Genomic DNA, 23,489 nt, shown 5'->3' with positions numbered 1-23,489 from the left:
CTATAAAGAGGGTTCCCAGAGCTCATGGGTTAACATTTCACAGGATGGGCACTGCTCCAAGGTTTGGATCCTCTGGCTCCCCAGAGTCTCTCTTCCTAGGTGTCAAGATGTTGCTGTGGTCCCTTGCTTCCTCCTCTGAACATTGGTTACTCTCTTATTCATTTATCATTTTATTTTTATTTTGTGGTTTTTTTTGAGACAGGGTTTCTTTGTGTAACAGCCCTGGATGCCCTGAAACCCTCTGTAGACCAGGTTGGCCTCAGACTCAGAGGGACCCACCTGCCTCTGCCTCCCAAGCACTCAGACTAAAGGTGTGCATCACCATGCTCAGCTAACTCTCTCTCTAGCTGGTTGACTGGATGAATGAAGCAGTGTGGTTGGTGAGCACTTTAGATGTACAGAGGTGTCATCTCAGGCTCCTTTTGTGGGACTTAGGGTTCTCCGTGTCGTCTTCAGCAAGTGACTAGCCGTCTCTACCTCAGAGTGCCATCGTGAGGTGATACTGGCAACAGCAAACCTTTGTTCCGCCTAAATGCCAGGCACTAGTAGGCACAGAGGATGTGGGGGTGGGTGCAAGCCGCCAGTCTGTCCTCTGGAGCTGGCAGCTGGGGGGAGGGTCATAGACAAATTGTTATGCAAATGAATGGGTCTCTATTGGTACAGAGTACTGGGCTGTGATGTTTGGCTGGTTTAAATAAGAAACTGTAGGAAGTAAATTCTGGAAGGAGCTGGGTATCCCTCAGGAAGCACAGAGGATGGAGGTGGTACAGCACAGCGGGGGTGGCTGCCTGGGCTGCTGTTGTTTTTCTCCATCTTTTCTTCCACTGCCCTTCCCCCAGCATGTCTTAACGAGCCTGTAAGAAAAGAGACATGGGGTTCTTCTCTGGTTGTCTAGCAATTTCAGAGTCCAAACTGTCTCCAGTTGCCAGAATTCCAGATGGCTGGAACCTGCCTTGAGAGTGGAAACCCTTAAAGGCTCCAAGGGGTGGAGTGGTAGGGTGTCGTGAGCCTCTAGGCTTTGGTTCCAATGAGGGCAGCTCCTTCCTCCCCAGCTCACCCAGATCCCCCATAGCCCTGACCCCTTCAAAGCTGTAGGGTCGGCTCCTGGAGGAGGTGAACACAGGTGACACCATTCACCAGTCTGTTCTCTGGAGGCCTTTGGTGACTTGGGCAACTGATATTATGGTGTCCCTTCCATGTGTGCAGCCCAGCTAGCGCAGGGTAGCTACCTGGGGCCAGGGCTCAGCCCTGCAGAAAAGGCAGTTCTTTCCCAGCCAGGCACAAGGTTCTACCTTGGCCCATAGGGATTCAGCAGTATTCTGGGGACAGTGAACTCACGCTCAGCCTCATGAGAATCGCATCCTGCCAGTCCACTGTGACTCCTGCCATGGTGTTTGTTGTTGAAACTTCCCTTTCCCCAAGCCCCGCGCTTAGTATTCAGTACCAACTGTGTTCATTTCCCAGGAGCCATGGATCTGGGCTCTCAGTGCCTGCATCCTCTGTACCCCAAGCTCTCAGCCATTGCATGTGTCTTCCTACCTCGAGCATTCAGAGCTAGCTAGGACTCATCTCTGTGGTCTTAGCTAAAATGTCAAACCTTCCCTGATGCTCCAGCCCAGAGTGACAGGGACCCTTCCTCTGTCCTTCAGAGCACTGTTCGTGAGATGTGACTGTATCTGGGTTCTTTTTAGGTAGCTGATTGTCTCCTTCTAGTGCCAGAATGTTTCATAGAGGCAGGACCTTGTCTGGTTTGCTCATTATAGGACCTGTGTCCTCAGTAGCTCATGGCTAGGTCCATAATTACTACAGGAACAGTCAGCTTGAAGGACTAGCCTGGTCTACAGATTGAGTTCCAAGACAACCAGGGCTACACAGAAAATCTGACTCAGGGGAGCCTCAGCAAGACCCTCCTCATGGGGTAGGGCCTCCCTAGACATTGGGATGGTAGAATGGGCTCTGTAAGAGGACTTAGTTCATGCTTTGTAGAGGCAAGATACTCACTGATTGGAACTGGACAGTCCTAGCAGATGGAGGGGTTACAAGTGTGGGGCCACAGGTGAGCAGGCCTGGGGCTCTTGCCATCCTGTGGAGGGGGTAAACTAGAGAGGGTCCAGGAACTAAGGAAGCTGGAAAGCTGGTCCCCAGCAGGGCTGGCCTCGCTATGCTGCTCCCTCTGATGTCATTAGGCTGAAGGCCAGGCTTAAGGGGTCTGCAAGTGAGGAAGGTCTTAGGGCTGTCCAAGAAGTCCATTTGTGCTATCCCCAGAGAGTGTTACATTTCCACTGGGCCGGGTGAAGCATGGGTTGTGTGGGAGGCCTGGGTCTAGGGAGAACAGACCCTACTTGACATAGAAGTGAGAGCAGTGTGGCTAAACGTGGCTGTGGCAATCCTAATAGCTGCTTTTAAAGAAAAAAAGAAGGCTGGGCGTGGTGGTGCACACCTTTAATCCCAGCACTCAGGAAGCAGAGGCAGGTGGATTTCTGAGTTGGAGGCCAGCCTGCTCTACAAAGTGAGTTCCAGGACAGCCAGAGCTATACAGAGAAACCCTGTCTCGAAAAACAAAACAAAACAAAACAAAAAACAAAAAAGAAAAAGTCAAAATACCAGGGCCTTAGAGCTGGCGCTGCAGTTAGGAGTACTTGTTTGCGACCCAGTACCACATAGTGTCTCACAAACACCCATAACTCCAGTTCCAGGGGTGCCGTGACATCTTTTGCCTTCAAGCACCAGGCAGGCATGTAGTCCATGAACATACATGCAGGCAAAATACTCACACATCTCAAATAACTTAAGTACAGCTAAGAAAAAATAACTGTTTTAAAGTACATACTATTCTTACAGAGACCTGAGTTCAGTTCCCAGCACCTGCATCAGGCAGCTTGCAGTGACCTCAAACCCCAGCTCTTGGGGTTTTGGCATTCTCTTCTGGCCTCCATGTGTGTCTGTTCTGTGAGCATGTATCTCCCCCCTACACACACGAAATGTAAGTTAGTTTTAGGGCATAATGGCCCATGCCTTTAATTCTCCTAGCTCCGTGTATTAATTATACATACACATATATGTATACATATACATATATAGATAGATGTCAGATCACCTGGAACTGGAGTTACAGACAGTTGTGAGCTGCCATGTAGATGCTGGGAATTGAATCTAAGTCCTCTGGAAGAACAGCCAGAGCCCCTCTCCCTTTTTTTTTTCTTTCCGAGACAGGGTTTCTCTGTGTAGCCCTAGCTGTCCTGGAACTCACTCTGTAGACCAGGCTGACCTTGAACTCAGAAATCCACCTGCCTCTGCCTCCAAGTGCTGTAATTAAAGGCGTGCACCACCACTGCCCGGCTCAGCCAGTGCTCTTAACCACTGAGCTGCCTCTCCAGCCCCCATTTTTATTTTATTAATATGGGGTTTTACTAAGTTGCTCAGGTTGGTCCTGAACCAGTCATCCTCCTATCTCAGCGTCCCCAGTGCAGGCAATGTTGTCTCTTGCCTCCTGTCCTGAGTAGCTTAAAGGGCTCAGGAGTGGACATAGAAGCTAAGCCCATACCCCATTTGGAACCTTCCTCTAAGGCTGTGGTTCTCAACCTCCCTAGTGCTGTGACCCTTAAATATAGTTCCTCTTGTGGTAACCCCCAATCTTAAAATAATTTTCATTGCTACTTTATAACTGTAATTTTGCTTCTATGATGAATTATAATATAAATATCTATGCTTTCCAATGGTCTTATAACCTGTGAAGGAATCATTCCACCCTCCCAAAGGGGTCAAGACGCACAGGTTGAGAAGTGCTGTTGTAAGGACGGAGCCAGACACCAGTTTGTACAGTGTAGCCTTGAGTCTCTGAGCTCGCACATCCTTATCTGTCCCACGACCAGAGCTCATGCACTGTGTGCCGTGAGCAGCACTATCCCCTCAACTCCTCCAGCCCTGGAGAAGAGTTATCATCCTCATGTTTTCCAGCTGAGGACACTGTGGTCTGAAGAAGTGACATTGTTTACCAGTAAATTCTGGAATGGAGTCAGAACACAGACCTGTCTGTCTGACCTTAGCACCTGTGCTTTTGGGTAGATGTTGGGAATTCATTCCAAATCTCATGTGGTAAGCATGGGCTGTACTACATCTCAGAACACTTAAACTTGTCTCAAGTTCAGTATCACAAGGGATTGAGTTGAAGACTGGGTTGGGTACCAAAATCCACAGATGCCCAAGGTGTTTATATACATAGTACATAGTACTCACACAGAGCCAAGCTTAGGTTGATCTCTGCAAGATCAGTATGCACTCTAAACTACTGTACCATCTCCAACCTGTAGGAACTGTTTCTTGTTCACCTAAGTGCAATATGAAGATTCAGTTCTGCAGCCATTGTTGACACTATATTAACTTGCTTAGCACTGGAATGCATCCAGATCTCTTCCAAGTATGGATCCCTTTGATTGGTCCCAATGTTTTGGTTTGCTGTTTGAGACTGGTTTTCTCTGTGTAGTCCTGGCTGGCCGGAGCTTTCTGTATAGACCAAGCTGGCCTTGAACTCATAGTTAACCACCTGCCTCTGCCTCCCAAGTTCTAGGACTAAAATGTGCCACCACACCTGGCTGGCAACAACCATTTTTAATCTCTTTATAGAATTCTAGTATTCTCCACTGTGAGACAACTCACAATGGAGACAACCTGTGAGTCCACGGAGAGGAAAGACCCAAAGCCCATCTGCACCCAGAAACTCCCCTCAAGTGTACACACATCCTTGCCAAGGACGCAGGCCTGTCCCAACATAGACCTCCTATGTATTAGCAGAAGGGAGCACGCCTGGAGCAAACACAGTGTCCTCTTGCTTCTGACTCCTTCCTGTTACACTCTATGGGTCATCCAAGTGGTTGACTGTGTTCTCAGTGCTGTGTGGCAGTGAATTTACTGTTTTTATCCCCTGCAAATGTCAGTGGACATTCACGGGTCTCTTCTTCTGGAGGCCGTCACATAGAATATTGCTTTCAATATTTAGTGTGTTTTCAAAGTTTCATTTATTACTAGATATGTGTAAGAATGTAGGTATGTACCTGCCACAGTCCCTGTAAGGAGATCAGAAGGCAACTTCTGGGTGTCTGTTGTCTCTTCCACTGTGTGTTCTGGGGCTTGAAATCAGGTCTGCAGGCTTACATGGCAGACACCTTTACCCCCAAGCCATCTCACTGGCTCTGTTTGCACACTCACACAGCACCTCTGTTGGGTATGGTCCTGTGGGCAGACTTGCTGAACCTTGAAAGCACATTCCCGCTCAGCAGTCAATATTGTTGAGCATCTCCAGTTACTGCTCGAGTCACACTGCCTTACAGTCCCACCAGCATCCGTATCTTCACCAGGGCCTGGTGTCTGCAGTAGAGCTGGCTGGCTGTGGGAAAAGGCATCTCATTGTGGGTTGGTGTACATTTTGCTGATCCTGATGGAGGCAGCCGTCCTGAAGGAGGTACCTGTGCTGGTCTCCTGCCTGCCTTTACGCTGGTGCGTGTGCTGCACCTCTCCTCCTGGGCTACAGATGCTGCCTCTGCACCGCCATGCCTGGCTGGGGCCAAGCATTTTCAAATCTCTTTACTGATGTTTAATATACATGCGAATGTTCACAGTGAAGACAGCTGTGGGTCCACTCAGAGGAAGGACCAGATATGCTTTGTAGTCTGTGGCTCCCTTCTCTTCCTCCTCCTTCCTCCCCTCATTCCCCCTTCCTTCCCCCATCTCCATTATGCTACCTAGGCTTGAATTGATCCTTTATTTATTTATTTATTTATTTATTTATTTTTTCCAAAACAGGGTTTCTCTGTATAGCCCTGGAACTCACTTTGTAGACCAGGCTGTCCTGGAACTCAGAAATCCGCCTGCCTCTGCCTCCCGAGTGCTGGGATTAAAGCCGTGCGCCACCACGCCTGGCTATAGTGTATTTGGAACTAACTTTTGTATATATATGAACAGAAATTTCTTCACTCCAGTGCATACCAGTTCAACTTTTTCTCCCTTGTGATTAGCATTTTGAGGTCTGCTAAAAAATCTTAGGGGAGGCCAGAAGTGGTGGCGCATGCCTCTAATCCCAGCACTTGGGAGGCAGAGGCAGGCAGATTTCTGAGTTCCAGGACAGCCAGGACTACACAGAGAAACCCTGTCTCGAAAAAAAACAAACCCCCCCCCCAAAAAAAATTAAATTTAATTTTAAAAAAGGGGGAGGGGGAAAGAAAGAGAGAGAGTGCAATCTTGGGGAAGTGTCCTGAGAGGCGGCTCCGTTGCTCCCAGCACTTGCTTTTGCAGAGTACTTGGGTTTGGGTCTCATCTGCACATGGTGGCTCACAACCATCTGTAATCTGAGTTCTAGGAGATCTGATTTCTTTCCTGAGCTAATTGGGCACTGCATGCCCCTCGAATTGGAATTCTAGTACCATGTACGTTCTGGGAATTGAACCCAGGGCCTATGCAAGCGTAGTAGATGATGCTCTTAACCAGCAAGCCATCTCTCCAGCCATCCATATTTTACATTATAAAGTAACAGTTTCAGTGCAATTCACAGGAGGCGCAATCCAACCATTTGAAGTATCCAGTTCCATGGTTTTCAGTGGATACAGTGTCAGTACTCCCAAAGGAAAGCCCATCCCAGGAGTGGTCACTCTGTCCCCCAGGCTGTCCTCCCTCCATCTGTAGACTTTTCCTTTGTGGTTGCACAGCCCAAGGACTGTGTTGTCACCTTCATAATTGGTTCCTTCAGTTAGCATGACCCAGTGTTATATGAGAACTTTTTGTGACTGGATGATATTCCAACTTTTTATTTAGTCAGGGACTCAATCTGAGCTCAAAAGCTCAGGCTGGTCTGGAATTCCTGATCCTCTTTGCCTCTGCCTCCCAGGTGCTGGGATTACAGGTTTGTACAGCCTAAATTTTAAGGTCCTGATTTGAATGTGATGGATGGATGGGGCTCCCCATTCACCAATCAAGAAGTAGACACAGGTTCTTATCTGCATCTCATTTGGCTGCTTTTCTCCTTCCCAGGCTGTGGCTCTGCCAATGATCTTGTGATTATTGGTAATCCATAGTTGCCCTTGTGGGCCGCTGCTGCCGTCTCCCAGCATGGCGTCTGACACGCCCGAGTCCCTGATGGCCCTCTGTACTGACTTCTGTCTCCGGAATCTTGATGGCACCCTGGGCTACCTCCTGGACAAAGAGACCCTGCGGCTGCATCCAGACATCTTCTTGCCCAGTGAAATCTGTGACCAGCTGGTCAATGAGTGAGCAAGGGTCTCCCCAGGACTGGGCAGGGTTGGAGCCCAATGTGAGGGGTGAAGTTGAGCTGATGATCAAGACCAAGGCAAGGGGGAGTGGCTGTGAGGGTCAATGTGTTACCAGACATATGGTTACATGTGCATTGGTGTGTATGCACAGGGGCACACATGAAGGAATGGGTATACATGTAGGATTATGCAGCACAGAACGTGTGTGTGTGTGTGTGAAGCACCATGTGTGTGATGACAGATAAGTTACTATAAAGTCCTGCATGTACATGGGCCAGCATTATGTGCTCCTGTGTGTGTGCTCGCACCTGTGCCTGCACCTCTGAACTACGTACACATAAACACGTGTGTCAAGATCAGAACAGTAGACCTGTGATCAGAGACTGACTCACGCAGATGCTCTTTGTACAGCCTCCTGGTGGATCCCCACCGCTCTGGAACCCCACAGCACAGTGTGCATGTCCTTCCTGAATGCTTAGTTACCAGTTGCCCCAACAGGAAACCACAGGATCAAAGAGTTTCACAGCCAGATAGGAACCAAGGGAAACAAGCTCCTTATGTGTTCTCAGCACTCAGTGTAGGCCAGGCATGTGGCTGAACCCTTTATCAACCTAGCATGGAGCCAAGTGCATCTCATAGATGGAAAGTCTGGGGAGGTTCAGTTGCCTGTGAAAGGTTCCCGGGTGGAAGCAGCCTAGCATCTGAGATGCTATGGGTTTCACAGTGCCAAGAGCTTCCATATCTTTCTTATTCCGCCTCCTTCCTTTTTTTGGTTTGTTTCTGGGTTGTGTTTTTGTTTTTGTTTTTGTTTTAAACAAAGAGGGTTGCACTGTTCTTTGGCTGACCTGAAACTCACTTTATAGACCAGTCTAGCCTCAAACTCAGTGATCCACCTAGCTATGACCGCAGATGCTGAGGATGTGCAATCCAATGCCTGCTTCTTTTCAGGTTTTTGGGTTTTTTTTTTTTTTTTTTTTTTTTTTTTTTTGGTTTTTTGGTTTTTCAAGACAGGGTTTCTCTGTGTAGCCCTTGTTGACCTGAAACTCACTCTATAGACCAGGCTGGCCTCCAGCCCAGAGATCCGCCTGTCTCTGCCTCCTAAGTACTAGGATTAAAGGTGTGTGCAACCCACTCACCCCCCAACTGGGTCTTTTCATTTGAGACAATTCATTTACTTATTTTACATAAATATGTCTTCAGACACACCAGAAGAGGGCATCAAGTCCCATTACAGATGGTTGTGAGCCACCATATGGTTGCTGGGAATTGAACTCAGGACCTCTAGAAGAACAGCCAGTGCTCTTAACCGATGAGCCATCTCTCCAGCCCTCTTTTATTTTTAAAAGAGCCACCATGTAGGTGCTAGGAACTAAATACCAGTACTCTCCAAGAACAAATATTCTTAACAGCTGGACCATCTCTCTAAGCCGCTAGCCTAGGATTCATGCACAAAAGGCTGTCTTGGCTAGATAGGGTTATACTGATAGCTCAGACTGCCCAACAGGCAACTGTAAGCACAAAACCATTTTGATTTGCCTGCCCTGGAAGGGGATGATAAGGCACCAGAGGCTACTAAGGAAGAGTCCAGACTTGGTGTGATGTGGCTGAGGTCAGTGCACACCCAGTATGTTAGGGCGTGCCTAGGAAGAGGGGAACACATGTTATGGGTTACAGGTATGTGTTTAGGCAGAGTGCTAGAAGGAAGTTCTTGGGACTTGCTGGTGATCACCCTGAAGACCACCTTTAGATTCCTATGCCCTGGGGCCTATGGATAGTCAGAGTCTAAGCAGATGCTGTGAAGAGAGGTGACAGTTGCCTAGTTGATGTCATAGCCCCCAGGCCTGTGATATGGCTTCCAGAGGCAGCCCGGCTCCTAGGTACTTAATGAGCTAGGCTTGCTTCTCTCGAAGGTATGTGGAGCTGGTCAGTGCTGCCTGCACTTTTGAGCCACACGAGACTTTCTTCAGCCTCTTCTCAGACCCCCGCAGTACTCGGCTCACTCGCATCCACCTTCGTGAGGACCTGGTGCAGGACCAGGACCTGGAAGCCATTCGCAAACAGGTGAGACCCTGCCCACCCCCCAGAAGCCAGGCCTGAGGTGGCTCAGGGCAGGCAGAGGAGTTGAGACTGCTGTGCTACTCCAGGACCTGGTGGAGCTCTACCTGACCAACTGCGAGAAGCTGTCCGCCAAGAGCCTGCAGACACTGCGGAGCTTCCGACACAGTCTGGTGTCCTTGAGTCTCTCCGGCTGTGCCAACATCTTCTATGAGGAGGACAACCCAGGCGGCTGTGAGGATGAGTGCCTGGTCAACCCCACCTGCCAGGTGCTGGTCAAGGACTTCACCTTCGAGGGCTTCAGCCGCCTGCGCTTCCTCAACCTGGGCCGCATGATTGACGGTATCCCCGTAGAGTCACTGCTTCGGCCACTCAACTCCCTGGCCGCCTTGGACCTCTCAGGCATCCAGACAAGTGATGCCACTTTCCTAACACAGTGGAAGGACAGTCTGATGTCCCTTGTGCTCTACAACATGGACCTTTCAGATGACCACATCCGTGTCATTGTCCAGCTGCACAAGCTGCGGTGAGCACCCGGGGCAGGAGTTAGACCGGGGAGGAAGCAGGGGATAGAGGAAAGGTGGTGTCAGTCCTGCGTCCATCAGGGAAACCCTTGCATGGAACAGAGGGAGAGAGCCCACTCTTTAGACCACACACTGTAGAGAGTTGAGGGCAATTTAGGGCACCCAAGTCCCAGCAGGGTGTTTCTCCAGAATTCCCTGGAGAAGCTGTGACAGGCATGGACCCTTCCCTGCTGTGGCCTGAAGGAGTAAGATCCTGACCTGTGGTCCCCACCTGATCTCCAGCCACCTGGACATCTCCCGAGACCGCCTCTCCAGCTACTACAAGTTCAAGCTGACTCGGAAGGTGCTCAGCCTCCTAGTGCAGAAGCTGGGGAACCTAATGTCACTGGACATCTCTGGTCACATGATCCTAGAGAACTGCAGCATCTCCAAGACAGATGAGGAGGCAGGGCAGACCAGGTGGGTACCTACTCTGCCGCTGGGAGGAGGCCACTCACTAAGCCCTGAGCAAGTTCCCTGTGCAAAGTACTGTGCAGGTTGGTGAGGCTGGCATGGTAAGCACACCTTTAATCACAGTACACCAGCGACAGGCTATGCTCATCTCTGTGGATTTGAGGCCAGCCAGAGCTGCATAGCTTCAAAAGGGAGTGGGGTGGCTAGAGAGAAGGCTCAGCAGTTTAGAACTCTTGTTCTTCTATAGGGCCCAGGGTGTTTTGTTTTGTTTTGTTTTTTGTTTTTTGTTTTTTGTTTTTGTTTGGTTGGTTGGTTTTTTTAGACGGGGTTTCTCTGTATAGCCCTGGCTGTCCTGGACTCATTCTGTAGACCAGGCTGGCCTCGAACTCAGAAATCCACCTGCCTCTGCCTCCCAAGTGCTGGGATTAAAGGTGTGTGCTGCCACCACCACCCGGCAGGGCCCAGGCTTTAAGTCCCAGTACCCACATGGAGGCTCACAACCTGTCTGTAAGTCTAGTTCCAGGAGACCTGACATCCTCTTCTGGCCTCTGCAGGCACCAGGCACACACAGAGAGTGCAGCGTATATCCAGGCAAAATACTCAAACCCCACAAAGTTAAATAATCATTAAAAAAAAAAAGGCACGGGCCAGTGAGATGCCTCAGCATGTTAAAGTGCTTGTCACCAGATCTGACAACCTGCTTTCTGTCCCTGAAATCCACTCCTACAAACATCTGCTGATGTCCCCATGAGTGTGAGCACTCAAGCATGCACAGGCACATATACACACATATTCAATACGTTAACAGGAAGGAAGGAAGGAAGGAAGAGAAAGACAGACGGGGAGAGGAGGGGGAGAGAGAGAGAGAGAGAGAGACAGGCCCTGAATGCTGTGGCCCGTGTGAGCTGACAGGAAAGGAAAGTCACTCTGGGCACTGGCAGGGGAAGTGCATACTCGGGCTGCCTGAAGCCTTCTGAGTTTGTTGAAGAGATCACATAGCAGCATGGTGATCTTCCTATCGTCTGGATCAATCTGCACCGAGATCTGGCAGGTTGAGAGCCTAAGAAACAAACCGCACCGGGCATGGTGGAATGGTAGGGACCAGCAGCCAGGGACCAGCAGCCAGTGGGGACCAGCAGCCAGGGGTACTGCTGTCCCTTAGGTGGTGCCATGGCTGATCTGGGCCTCTGTGAACTGCTGAGATCTCATTCCAGGCCAGCCGCTAAGACTGGCCTCCAGCCTCCCTCAGCCGTATTTAGCTTTAGATGGCTGAGGAGCTTATCTTGAGCTGGAGAGATGGCTCAGCTGGTAGGAGCACCTATTGCTCTTCTGAAGGGCCTGAGTTCAAAACCCAGCAACACATGGTGGCTCACAACCATCTATGATGAGATCTGACGCCCTCTTCTGGTGTGTGTGAAGTCAGCTACAGTGTACCTATGTACAATAATAAGTAAATCTTAAAAAAACAAGAAAACAGAAAGAGGAGCTTATTCTTGCTTGTCAGTGAAATGTGTCTGTGGTATAATGGCAGGGGACCTTTCAAAGGTACTGGCAGTGGTGGCAGCTCCCAGTCCATGTTCTACAGTACGCCCTCCCACCCTTCCATCAAGAAGTGAGAGCAGGGAATGCAGCTCAAGTGGTACAAAGCTCTGACTTTGATCAAAGCAGGCAGAGAAGCATGTGCCTGTATCCCAGCACTTGAGAGGTGGGGTAGGAGGACCAGGGGTTGAAGGTCAGGCTCAGCTCCACAGTGGGTTGGGCAGGGACAGGATGAGATTAGAAGCCGTTGTTTCTCTATGGGTGGAGTTCCTGGTCCATGGGGGAGCCCAGGCTAGGTCCAGTCAGGTGGCTAGCTCTGACATGCTCTTTCCCCAGCACCGAGCCATCCAAGAGCAGCATCATGCCCTTCCGGGCTCTGAAGAGGCCACTGCAGTTCCTTGGGCTCTTTGAGACCTCATTGTGTCGTCTTACGCACATTCCAGCCTACAAAGTAAGAGGTGGAGTTGGGAGGAGGAAGTGGCCAGGTACCGCATAGCACTGAGTCTGGGGTCCCATTACCTGGGTTGTCCTGACATGTTCTGTCACTAGGTGAGTGGTGACAAAAATGAAGAGCAGGTGCTGAACGCCATCGAGGCCTACACAGAGCACCGGCCCGAGATCACATCCAGGGCCATCAACCTGCTGTTTGACATTGCACGCATTGAACGCTGCAACCAGCTTCTGCGGGCCCTGAAGGTCAGCTCAGAACCCAAGGCCCTCAGGCTCCCAGATACTGCTGCCCTCCTTCTCTGTCCTTCTGCACCCAGCCCTGATCCCAGGGGAACAGGTAGTCTTGCCTTGCAAACCTCCGCCCTTTGGCAGTGCTGGCCTCACTGCCAGCCTGTCCAGGCCCTGCCCTAGTTTCTGATCTCACATCTCCCCAGGAGAGCAAGTCTAAGGTCAGCCTTTCCCCAGAGAAGACACGGTGACTTAAAGAGCCCAGGCTGTCTTTGCCTGCCTCTGGCAGTGCCCCAGCTCCAGCCCCTTCCCTGTGTTCACACAGCTGGTCATCACAGCCCTCAAGTGTCACAAGTATGACAAAAACATTCAAGTGACCGGCAGTGCTGCCCTCTTCTACCTGACCAACTCCGAGTACCGCTCGGAGCAGAGCGTCAAGTTGCGGCGGCAGGTCATCCAGGTGGTGCTGAATGGCATGGAGTCCTACCAGGAGGTGACGGTGAGCCCCTGCCTGCTGCGGCCTGCATGCTTAGGCCCAGTATCCCTTCCTGCTCCCCAGGCTCCCCAGGCTTAGGGGGCCTTTGCCAACTCTCCTCGCACAGTTGCTGTCCCAGAAACCTGCCCCTGGCACACAGGGACCGCAGAAGCTGGCTTCAACTGCAGTCCCCTGCCTGTGGCCATCCTACCTCTGCCCTCTGTGTTCCTGATTTGCCATTTTCTCTGCCCCTCTCTCCCTATCATTGTTGGGGGTGGGGGAGTTCTAAAAACAGGTGGTATCTGTTTTTAATTATAAAATAATAAACATTTACCATAGAACAGTTACAAAGACATGAAAAACACCTAAAACTCTACCACACACCTAGCCTTCCCCTGCCGTCCTTACTCTGAGATGTGGTCTATGCATGAGAATTTAGTAAACAGGTTGTCTGCACCACTCTGCATGTTTGTGTAATGTGGATGCCATTTGTTTTGTTTTCTTTTCTTCTCTTTTGAGACAGGGTCTCACTCTAGCTCTCTCTGGCAAGTCCTTACATGAACCAGGCTGGCCTCGAACTCAGAGCTCTGCCTGCCACAGCCTGTAGAGCTGAATAACGATGCGCACCGCATCGTTACTTCCAGCTTCACCAGGGCTGGCACTAAAGGCGTGGTGCACATCAGTGTGTTTGAGCTCTGCTTTGAAGATGTGGCCTACCCAAAAGAGAAAAAGAATGGGGATCAGGCATACCGGCTCTTGCCTGTGAGCCCAGCCTCAGGAGACTGAGGTGGGATTGAGGTCTGGGCTTCAGTGTCAAACCCTGTCTCAAGAAGAAAATCAAGAAAATGGGGCAAGGACAGATGGTTCAGCAGTTTAGAGCACTGGCTACTGTTGCAGAGGACCCAGGTTCAAATGGCATATCTCACACCCATCTGTAACTCCAGTCTCAGGGATGCAGCACCCTCTTCTGGCCTCAGTGGGCACAGCATGCATATGGTACACAGACATATGTGCTAGCAAAACACCTACATACATAAAATTAAAATCAAGAAATAAAAGGAGTTGTTGTTGGGTGGTGGTGGCACACTCCTTTAGTCTCAGCAGTCAGGATACAGAGGCAGGCAGATCTCTGGAGTTCCAGGCTAGCCTGGTCTACATAGTGAGTTCCAGGACAGTCAGAGCTACACAGAAGAACCTCTCAGAAACAACAACAACAAAGGAGCTAGGACAGTAGTTTTCTGCAGAAATTGTAGCATATAAACATTGTAAAGGGTTGGTTACCTTTAAACTTTAAGGCTAGGGCAGATGCAGGAGGACTCTCTCTGAGTTTGAGGCTAGCTTCATCTACACAGTGAGTTCCAAGACAGCCAGGGCTACACAAAGAAAGCCTATTTCAAACAAGAAAAAAAAAAGCAAAATAAGCTTTCTCAAATTACAGTATTTGGGGCCGGGGTGTAAGTCAATGTTGGAGTATTTGCCTAGCATGTACAGAGCATGGGGTCCGGGGCTCGGCTCCCAGCATTGTAAAACTGTGTGCGTGTGTGTTGTATGATAAAGGGAAAAGCAAGGTGTTGCCTAAGGGGCCATACCCTCTAAACAGTGTATTCGATAAAGCATGGAGAGTGACAATACTTAATAAAGAAGAATGTAGGGCTGGGTTGATGGCTCAGTGCTCAAGTTAAAGGCACTTGTTACAAGCAGATCTTTGTGAATTCCAGGACAGCAGGACAGCCAGGGATACACAAAAAAAGCCTGTCTTGAAAGCCACACACACACACACACAAACTTTTACTATTACCCCTGCAGAGAACATGGGTTTAGTTGCCAACACCCATTTGGTGGTGGCTCCCAAGTGGCTGTAATTCCAGATCCAAGGAATCCAGCACTGTCTGCCCTCCCCTGTCACAATGCATGGTGCATCTATGCAGGCAAAACACTCAAAATATGTTTAACAAGGAAGAAAAGGAGATTAAATGACGACCAGTATAGTACATTTATGCATCATCATAAATGTTCAGGCTGGGAAAGAACAACTGAGAAGGGGTGTGGCCAGATGCCTGTACACAGCCACCTGGATGACAGCCTGGTGCTGTCTAGCAACATGAACATGTGTCCACCTACACCTTCTGATCCAGAGAGCCCTCAAGCAAGCCAGGCTTGGTGGAGGGAAGAGGATCAGAAGTTCAGTGTCATTATTATTTTATAATAAATAAAACTTAAAAAAAAGAAAAGACAGCAAGTATTAGTTGAGCCTGGTGGTATAGTAAGGCAGCAAGGGTGGGAGTTAAAAGCTAGCCCTGGCTACGTGATCCTCAGCTCAGCCCGGACTACGTGAGACCCTCATCTCCATCTCAGAAACCTACAAACCAAACAAACCAAAAAGCCTGCTAGCTTCCTCTTCCAGAGAGCCTCCCCAGCTCTGGGTAACCTCTGACCTGGAGTCCTGTCCCAAATCTGTCCCTGAACGTGCTCTGCTTGTCTCCCAACCTGGCCCAGGTGCAGCGGAACTGCTGTCTGACCCTCTGCAACTTCAGCATCCCCGAGGAACTGGAGTTCCAGTACCGCCGGGTGAACGAGCTGCTGCTGGGCATCCTCAGCCCCACGCGTCAGGACGAGTCAATCCAGCGGATCGCTGTGCACTTGTGCAATGCCCTGGTCTGCCAGGTGGACAATGACCATAAGGAGGCTGTAGGCAAGATGGGCTTCGTCGTGGTATGTGAACTTGACTGCCCTCGTCCTCCTGTTCTCTGTGAGGGAGGCTGCAAGAGGACCTGGCATCAGGGGGAGGAGGGGGAGGAGATTCTTTAGGGTAGACCCAAGGAAGTGCATCTCTGTTCTTGTTGGGGGTGAGCTGGAGGAGGGGATTGCTAAGGGCTGAGCATGAGCCTGGCACATGCTAGCAATCAGCCCAGCACACTGAGCTTCACACTACCACTGAACACTCTTTCCTTCGTGTGTGTGTGTGTGTGTGTGTGTGTGTGTGTGTGTGTGTGTGTGTGTGTGTGTGAGTGTTGGTGAGTGCTTCTGGAGGCCAGAGTTGTTTGATCCACCTGGAGCTGGAGTTACAGGTGGCCATGAGCCTTCTGACATGAGTGCTGAGAATTGAACTTGGGTCCTCTGCAAGAGTAGGACATAATCCTAACCACGGAACCATCTCTACACTTCCCTAGAAGAGTTGCTTGCTTGCTTGCTTGTTTGTTTGTGACATGGTCTCTCTATGTAGCCCTGGCTGGCCCAGAACTTGCTATGACCACAGGCTGGTCTCTGAGTCAGAAAGATAACTTTCCTCTACCTCCCCTGAGTGCTCGTAGTAAATGTGGGCACCACCATGCCCATCTCAGAAGAATTTCTTGTGCTTTGTTTTTCAGACAGGGTTTCTCTGTGTAGCCCTGGCTGTCCTGGAACTCAATCTGTAGACCAGGCTGCCCTTGAACTAAGAGATCCACCTGCCTCTGCTTTCCAAGTGCTGGGATTAAAGATTGTACCACCACGCCTGGCTTTCAGAAGACTTTCTTAATGTGACTGTTGCTATGACTTTGTAGTCTTCTCTGTCTTTAACTACTTCCACTCAGCTCCATGCAGTAAGCCCTATGACAAAAGACCCAGGGCTGGCCCTTCATCACTATGCCTTTCTGGCCTGGTATGAATAAATTATTAGCCTAGCACCTGGGACAGGATAAATATGGAAGGAAAGGAAGATTTGGGGGTTAGGGGCACCAATTGTCACCCTCCCTTATCCCTGGGGAAGTGCAGCGCCTAGCAGAGAAGCACTGTGACAAGTGTGTCCCCAGGTGTGTCCTTGACCACCCTCAAATCACTTCCAAAAGACCTGGGTGCTGCCAGGCTGTGTCACCTGGGACAGGCAGTGCCCCCTCCCTGCTGAGCTCCTAAGCTGGTGGAGCCTTCTGACTCAGGCAACCTCTCTCCTCTGCCCACAGACCATGTTGAAGCTGATCCAGAAGAAACTGCTGGACAAGACGGTAAGCAGAGCTCACACACTCTGCTCTCACCCCAGAGCCTTCTGTGTCAGAGTTGGCCATGTGTCCTCAGGAGGACATAGCTGAGCTGTGCCTCCCCCACAGTGTGACCAGGTCATGGAGTTCTCCTGGAGTGCTCTGTGGAACATCACAGATGAGACACCTGACAACTGCGAGATGTTCCTCAACTTCAATGGCATGAAGCTCTTTCTCGACTGCCTGAAGGTAGGCAGTTCCCGGCTGCCACCATCCCACAGGTGCCATCCCACACAAGCCTCCCATGGGCACACAGGGCCAGCCACACACAGACAATGTCTGCTGCTGAGAGACGTGTCAGGAACCTCCTCTCAGCCATGCCGTCCAGCTGTGCCCCCTGTTCTGTTCTGCCTGCCCACAGACCATTCCCTGCTAACAAGATAAAATTCTGCCCAGAATGTAGGACTCTGTTTTGTTGGTAGCTTCTTAGGGGCTCCCCTAAAAGGACTCTTCTGAGCTGTGGCAAGTGGAGCCACAATCCTCCCAAGTCAGCTCTCTTCGGGGCCTCTCTCCTGGTAGCACTGGAGAGTTGGGCTTGGCTTACTGTACCTCTCCTTTGTCTAGAAGGTCCCTTCACACAGGTGCCCACAAAACCTGCAGGGTAACAGTATCAGACATGAAGGGACCAAGTATGAAGGCCTTGCTGGTTCTCGTTCCCCAGGAGTTCCCAGAGAAGCAGGAGCTACACCGTAACATGCTAGGGCTCTTGGGGAATGTGGCAGAGGTAAAGGAGCTGCGACCTCAGTTGATGACCTCCCAGTTCATCAGCGTCTTCAGGTTGGTACTTCCTGGGCCACCAGAATACTCAGAACAATTGTGTACACTGTGAACACTGTGCTCTGTCCAGTTTCTGTTCTTGATACTGCCTTCTCTCTATATTGTGCTTTTTAAAAAAAATTATTTACTTTATGTATATGAGTACACTGTAGTTTTTTTAAGACACCCCAGAATAGGGCATCAGATCCCATTACAGATGGTTGTGAGTTGCTATGTGGTTGCTGGGAATTGAACTCAGGACCTCTGGAAGAGCAGTCAGTGCTCTTAACCACTGAGCCATCTCTCCAGCCCCTATAATGTGCTTTTGTTTTCTTTTGATCCTGTTTTTCATTCTGTGTATGTGAGGGATGGGTATGTGCCCATGAGTGCAGCTGCCCATAAAGGCTAAGGCTCTGGGTCTTTTCTCAAGAGCTGAAGGGCACAAGTGATTGCAAGCCATCATGGGTACTGGGACCTAGCTCCAGGATGAAAGAGCAGTGTTTTAGTCTTTCAGCCTACCACAGATGGCAGTAATGTTACATCCTTTTCTCTGAAGGACTGTGTATACCAAGTGGCTAGATGTTGTGACATGAGCTTGGGAAATGAAGCAGGAATCTTGACCAACAACAAACTCCAAGCCAGCCTGACTCAAAAGTAGAAAAAAAAGAGCCAAGTGATTTTCAGCTGAGCAGTGGTGCAGGCTTGTAACCCTGGCAACCACGAGGCTGAAGCAGGAGGATGTAGAGTAGTGGCCGCCCACGAGCACACGCATGATGGATTTTCTCTCTCTTGGTAGCAACCTGCTGGAGAGCAAGGCCGACGGCATTGAGGTTTCTTACAACGCCTGTGGTGTCCTCTCTCACATCATGTTTGATGGGCCTGAGGCCTGGGGTGTCTGTGAACCTCAGAGGGCAGAGGTGGAGGATCGTATGTGGGCGGCCATCCAGAGCTGGGATATCAACTCCCGAAGGAATATCAACTACAGGTCAGAGATGGGAAGGTACACAGCATGGAGAATCAGAAGCTGCTTGTCTCAACATGGGGTGCCAGAGCTTTCCACCCTGGTCCTGTTCTCCAAAGGTGTTTGCCCTCACTCACTGTAAGGTCCAGTGTGTGAGGGGCACCTCTCCCACTTGTTAACATGTGCATCTAGCCAGGCCTGTCTCTTATGCATGTTACATACAGCAAAACACAAGTCACCTGTCACCCCGCCCATGGCCATCCGGCTGCCTCAGTCCTTCTCCCTGCCACGCTGTGTATGGTAAACAGTTGAAAGGAAAGCCATCTTGAGCGGCTGTGCTCAGGCCCCAGGTCCCTGGGAGGCAGGAAGCTGAATCCCAGGACGCTTGTGAATGAAGCTTGGCTGATAAGAATTATTGTAGGTTTCTCTCAAGGCTCCCTTCCTTACCAGTTCACACTCTTGGTTACCAAGACCCTAGCTTTCTGCCCTCTCCCTCTTCCCTGACTTTGGTCTTCTCCAGAGCGAGCTTCTGGGTGGGGCCAGCAGCAGGGCCCTGGCATCCTACAGGCTTGCCCATGCTGCCTTTAGGACCCTGCATGGAGGAGAAAGCCTCCCCCTCCCCAGCCTCCAGGTAAAAGTGGTCTCTCTCCTGCAGGTCCTTTGAGCCAATCCTCCGCCTCCTTCCCCAGGGTATTTCTCCAGTCAGCCAGCACTGGGCCACCTGGGCCCTGTACAACCTCGTGTCTGTCTACCGTGAGTGCCTCCCATCCCTTAGCTCAGTCACTCAGTTGAACACAGCATATCCACAGGGAGCTGGCACACAGGGATTTACTGTTGGCATTGGAGAGATGCCAGTGTGCCTGTTAGCCTAGTGCACCATCAGAGGTGCCTTTCTTCACACTCTTCCCCTACCTGCCAGTGAACTTCCCAGTCTTTTTGCCACCTGCAGGGCAGAAGGACACCTGGCTGGTTACCACAGTCACCTGGGGGTGCCTTACTAGCAACATCATAAATTCCAGCTTCTGCCTGTGGAATCTGGTCCCAGAACTTCCAGGGAACCTGTGTCACGATACAAACCTCTCCGAGAGAGTTCATGCTTTGGGCCTGTGGTCAAGATATTTCCCATAGGACCAACTCCAGGAAAATTATAACCACAATTTCTGGGAAACAGTGGGGAAGTACCTTTCCCAAAGACTTGCCCATTCCCTTCCATGTGGCCCCAGGAGCCTTGACACCCTTGGCCTGTTCCTGCTCCCTCTTGGCAGTGTCTTTCCCCAGGCAGCAACTGTAGAACAGTTCTGGTCAACATTCTGCGTGTCTGGGAACAGGCCGGTAGATGCACACTGTCCTCACTATTGCCCCTACCTTATAGCTGACAAGTACTGCCCCCTGCTGATTAAAGAAGGTGGGATGCCCCTGCTGAGAGACTTGATCAAGATGGCAACTGCCCGGCAGGAAACCAAGGAGATGGCCCGGTAAGAAACAAACTGCATTCCTGACTAGGTACCTTGGTATGGGGGCAAAGGGCACAGTGGGGATGGCAGAAATCTCCAGGAGTTATCAGTGTTGAGTGTGGAGCAAACAGTGTATGGGTGTCCAGCAGAGGCCTCTTGTCATTGCCCATGGATGACAGACAGGGTCTCAACTCTCAGGGGAGCTGCTCTGCTTTCAATTCCCACTGAGCACCGAGCACTAGCAAGCACTCTACATTATTTTTGATCAGTGTTATTCCAATAAAAATGGACTCAGTGCAGTGAGCGTATGCTAGAAGCCACGTGCATACAGTGCTGGGTTATTTGAACGCAAATATGAGGGAAACGCACCCTTGGATGGCAGGGGTGAAGCTCAGCGGTACAGCTCTCGCCTAGCGTGTACAGGGCCCCATGCACACAGAGATGATATCAGAGTGAAGGGCGGGGCATGCCAGAACCCTCCCTGGTCTTCTGTGTCTCTGAGATTCAGTGTTGAATGTTTAAGCCTCAGTTCTGATTGTCCCTCCTTCCCAGTGTGCACTAGAATGTACACTACATTAGAATCAGTGGGATTGCATTGCCTTCCTCGTGCCTGGATCCATGCTCTCTGGGAGGTTATTCCTTTGTCACAAATCTGAGCACGGGATAGCCTGAGCCTCAGAAACACCCCCACCCCCCATCCCCACGCCTTTCTGTTGTGGAGACCCCAGCCAGCACCCTGCCATTCAGTCTTTCTGGTGAAGAGACTGGTTCAGTTTGAACTGACTGGTCCTCGAACTCAGTGTCCCTTGGGAGTCCCCTGGAAAGTGTTAGAACTGAACAGCTGCCTGCAGATTTTTTACCAGTGGGCTTGGGGCTATCTATGTTAGACAAGATCCAGGACTTTTCTGTGGGGCTTGTCAGCGAGCCCTCTTGGTCCCCTGAGGCCTGCAGTGTGTGAGCCAGCAGGTATCTGCTTCAAGGAATGAACTATCCTGGGAATTTCCTTCTCAAAAGCCCTCAGTGCAGCCTGTCAGCAAATGGAGGCTGCAATAAACCCCAAAACCCTGAGTCTCCCAGTTGAACAGGCAAGCAGTGTAAGGGTGAACTGCAGTGGGTGGCAGTGTTCTCGGGGAGTAGGCTGAGCTGGCACACTGAGGGCCTGTGCATATCTTCAGTCTGTTTGGGGGGCCCCTGTGGGCCTCTGAGCAGAGGAAGAGCTGCTGGCTGGCAGAGCAGATGCTGAAGAGGGCAGCAGTGGGTTTGGGAGGTTAGGCATGGCTGCTGGTAGGACTTCCTCCTTTTCCTAAGTTGAGGGCAGTGGCAGCATTCATGGCCACAGGTACTACTTCCCAGGTGTGCTGCCAATCACTGGCAACACCATTCAAGACTACGTCAGGGTCACTCTTAAAGCTTGGTAAGTAAGTAGCTGTGGGGCTCCAGGAGAGCCGCTCTCCTTAGCCACCCTCCAATGCTCTCCCCGGTTTTATCCAGCAAGGTGATTGAGCACTGCAGTAACTTTAGAGAGGAGAACATGGACACGTCCAGATAGAGGCCACACAGCTCGGACCACAGGCCGGGAGGAAGCGCTGGAGGTCTAGTGGGCAGGTCCCTTTGCGGAGCCTCCTACAGGGTGAAGAAACAGCGAGGACTTGCACAGCCGACGCATTTCCTTAATGTTAGTGAGATATATATTATATATATATATATATATATATATATATATATTTTTTTTTTTTTTGGTTAGGAAGTGTGAAGTTTTGTGTGTATGACTTCTCCCGAGTCTTTGCAGCTCCTTGCCACTCTTGGTCCGCCTCCAAGCTTTGGTTGCTGCCATGTTCCCTCCTGCCCCAGCCAGGCTTGCCTCTAATGCTGTGAGTGCCTGGCCCCTTCCCAGTGAGCTGACCCTGGCCTGGCTTCTGTCTGTTGTGGGAGGAGCTGGCCCTTAGCAGGCTACTCAACATCCCTGATCCCTGCCTGAGTGCCCTGCCCAGGTTCCCAGGTGAGTGAGGCTGGCAAGCTTTAGGATTAAGTCCAGCCCTACTGGGTTTCCCAGAAGCCTTGGTGCTCCAGGCTGTGAGCCATCTGGGGCCAAAAGAGTAAGCTGTTCCCAGGCCTTAGGCCAAGCAGATCCTGTCCAGAGGACCCTGGAGAAGCAGGGCTCTGTTGGCCCACTGCTCTCTGGCCAGGCCTGTCTGTGGCCATGCTGCTATGGAGGAAGGCTGCCTCAAGTCTCCCTCAGGCCCCTAGGTTTTTGAAGGCTGCAGCCCAGAGAGGGTCAGAACTCAGGGGCAATTACACTGCCCCTTCTGCCAAACATGCCCCAAACCGCCTCAGCTCTGGCAGCTGGCACCTTCCGGGACCAGGGTCTTTCCTTGTTCTGTAGCCCTTATCTGCCCACAGCACCCCAGTGCCCAGGTACTCCCACCAGCAGCAGAGCTGAGCCCACCCGCTGTCCAGAAGATACTACAGCTCCCTCCAAGGCAGGAGGTCCCCACTCCAGCCTCACAGTGGCAGCAGGAAGCCACCTCCAGACCAGCACTTGGACAGTCCTCTGTCCCTCCAGCCCAGTCAGGTTGTCCCTGAGAAGCTGCTGCGCTGTGTGACAGGCAGTAACAGCAAGCTCTCTGGATATCTCCTGCACCCTGTCCTTGTATCTCAGCATTGCTTTTCATTGTTGTAGCTACTGAGGAGACCCATGCACATAAGCAGGCTTTAGGGAGCAAAGCTGGCCCTGGAAGCAGCCTCTGGTGTGGCTTTTTCTGCCCTCTTTCTTCTCTGTGCCCGTTTTTCCGGGCTTGCCTGCCTACAGTCAGAAGGGGCCTGGCTGCTCCCAGAACTCAGGGAGAGGCGACTGATCTTCCCAGAGGAAACTCTCCCTGCCAGGTTGCTTCGCCCATGCAGCACTTGGGCAGCCTCAGCCCATCCTTTCCATCCCACGTCCTCTGGCCCTGCAGGCCCTGAGCAGAACTCGCATCCCATTGCTTTCCTACCTGGGTCTGGGGAAATGTCTGTACTTCAGGATGTCACAGAAATACATTTTGTGCAAAGTGCAGGAGAGTGGTGTCTTTTCTTTCCGGAGGAGACTGGGGGATACTGGGCTGAGGTACACGGTCAGAGGTCAGGGAAGGAGCTAGGGGTCTCCTGGAGTGTGGGTAATTTTACTGTGGGTTTATGTGCCTACAATCAGGAGACAGGTGGCAGACTGAGGTTATGTGTCTATGACATTCTCTCCACATCTCTGTGCCCAGACACTGGGGTCATAGCTGTCCACCAGACTGGCAGAGCCCCTGGGAGACAACATAGTCTGCTGGGAGAGACACAA

The 23,489-nt window shown here is 51.0% G+C and overlaps 1 protein-coding gene across 7 annotated transcripts in view; it reads left to right on the top strand.

The window, feature by feature from the left end:
- Zer1 (zyg-11 related, cell cycle regulator) overlaps window positions 1-23,219 on the top strand; it is a 29,005-nt gene extending 5,786 nt beyond the window's left edge. For 3 of the 7 annotated variants that reach the window (XM_017317305.2, XM_006497928.4, XM_017317313.2), the window contains exons 2-16: window positions 7,021-7,256; window positions 9,170-9,320; window positions 9,404-9,840; window positions 10,121-10,297; window positions 12,167-12,281; window positions 12,380-12,526; window positions 12,834-13,007; window positions 15,480-15,695; window positions 16,922-16,963; window positions 17,066-17,185; window positions 17,658-17,773; window positions 18,549-18,752; window positions 19,369-19,466; window positions 20,086-20,188; window positions 21,659-23,217. In XM_017317305.2, the coding sequence (XP_017172794.1) occupies window positions 7,099-7,256; window positions 9,170-9,320; window positions 9,404-9,840; window positions 10,121-10,297; window positions 12,167-12,281; window positions 12,380-12,526; window positions 12,834-13,007; window positions 15,480-15,695; window positions 16,922-16,963; window positions 17,066-17,185; window positions 17,658-17,773; window positions 18,549-18,752; window positions 19,369-19,466; window positions 20,086-20,188; window positions 21,659-21,716 (2,316 nt within the window). In that variant the 5' untranslated portion in view covers window positions 7,021-7,098 and the 3' untranslated portion in view covers window positions 21,717-23,217. Of the gene's footprint in view, window positions 1-7,020; window positions 7,257-9,169; window positions 9,321-9,403; window positions 9,841-10,081; window positions 10,298-12,166; window positions 12,282-12,379; window positions 12,527-12,833; window positions 13,008-13,506; window positions 13,771-15,479; window positions 15,696-16,921; window positions 16,964-17,065; window positions 17,186-17,657; window positions 17,774-18,548; window positions 18,753-19,368; window positions 19,467-20,085; window positions 20,189-21,658 lie in introns of those variants that run through there. The other 4 variants (NM_001290503.1, NM_178694.4, XM_006497931.4 and 1 more) reach the window with 4 other exon arrangements.
- Window positions 23,220-23,489: the final 270 nt, after the last annotated feature.

The sequence above is a fragment of the Mus musculus genome, chromosome 2 (genome assembly GCF_000001635.26).
Source record: "Mus musculus strain C57BL/6J chromosome 2, GRCm38.p6 C57BL/6J".
NCBI classification, from domain to species: Eukaryota; Metazoa; Chordata; class Mammalia; order Rodentia; family Muridae; genus Mus; species Mus musculus.
The sequence above is the reverse complement of the archived record's forward strand: the minus strand, read 5'-3'. Positions and strand labels throughout refer to the sequence as shown.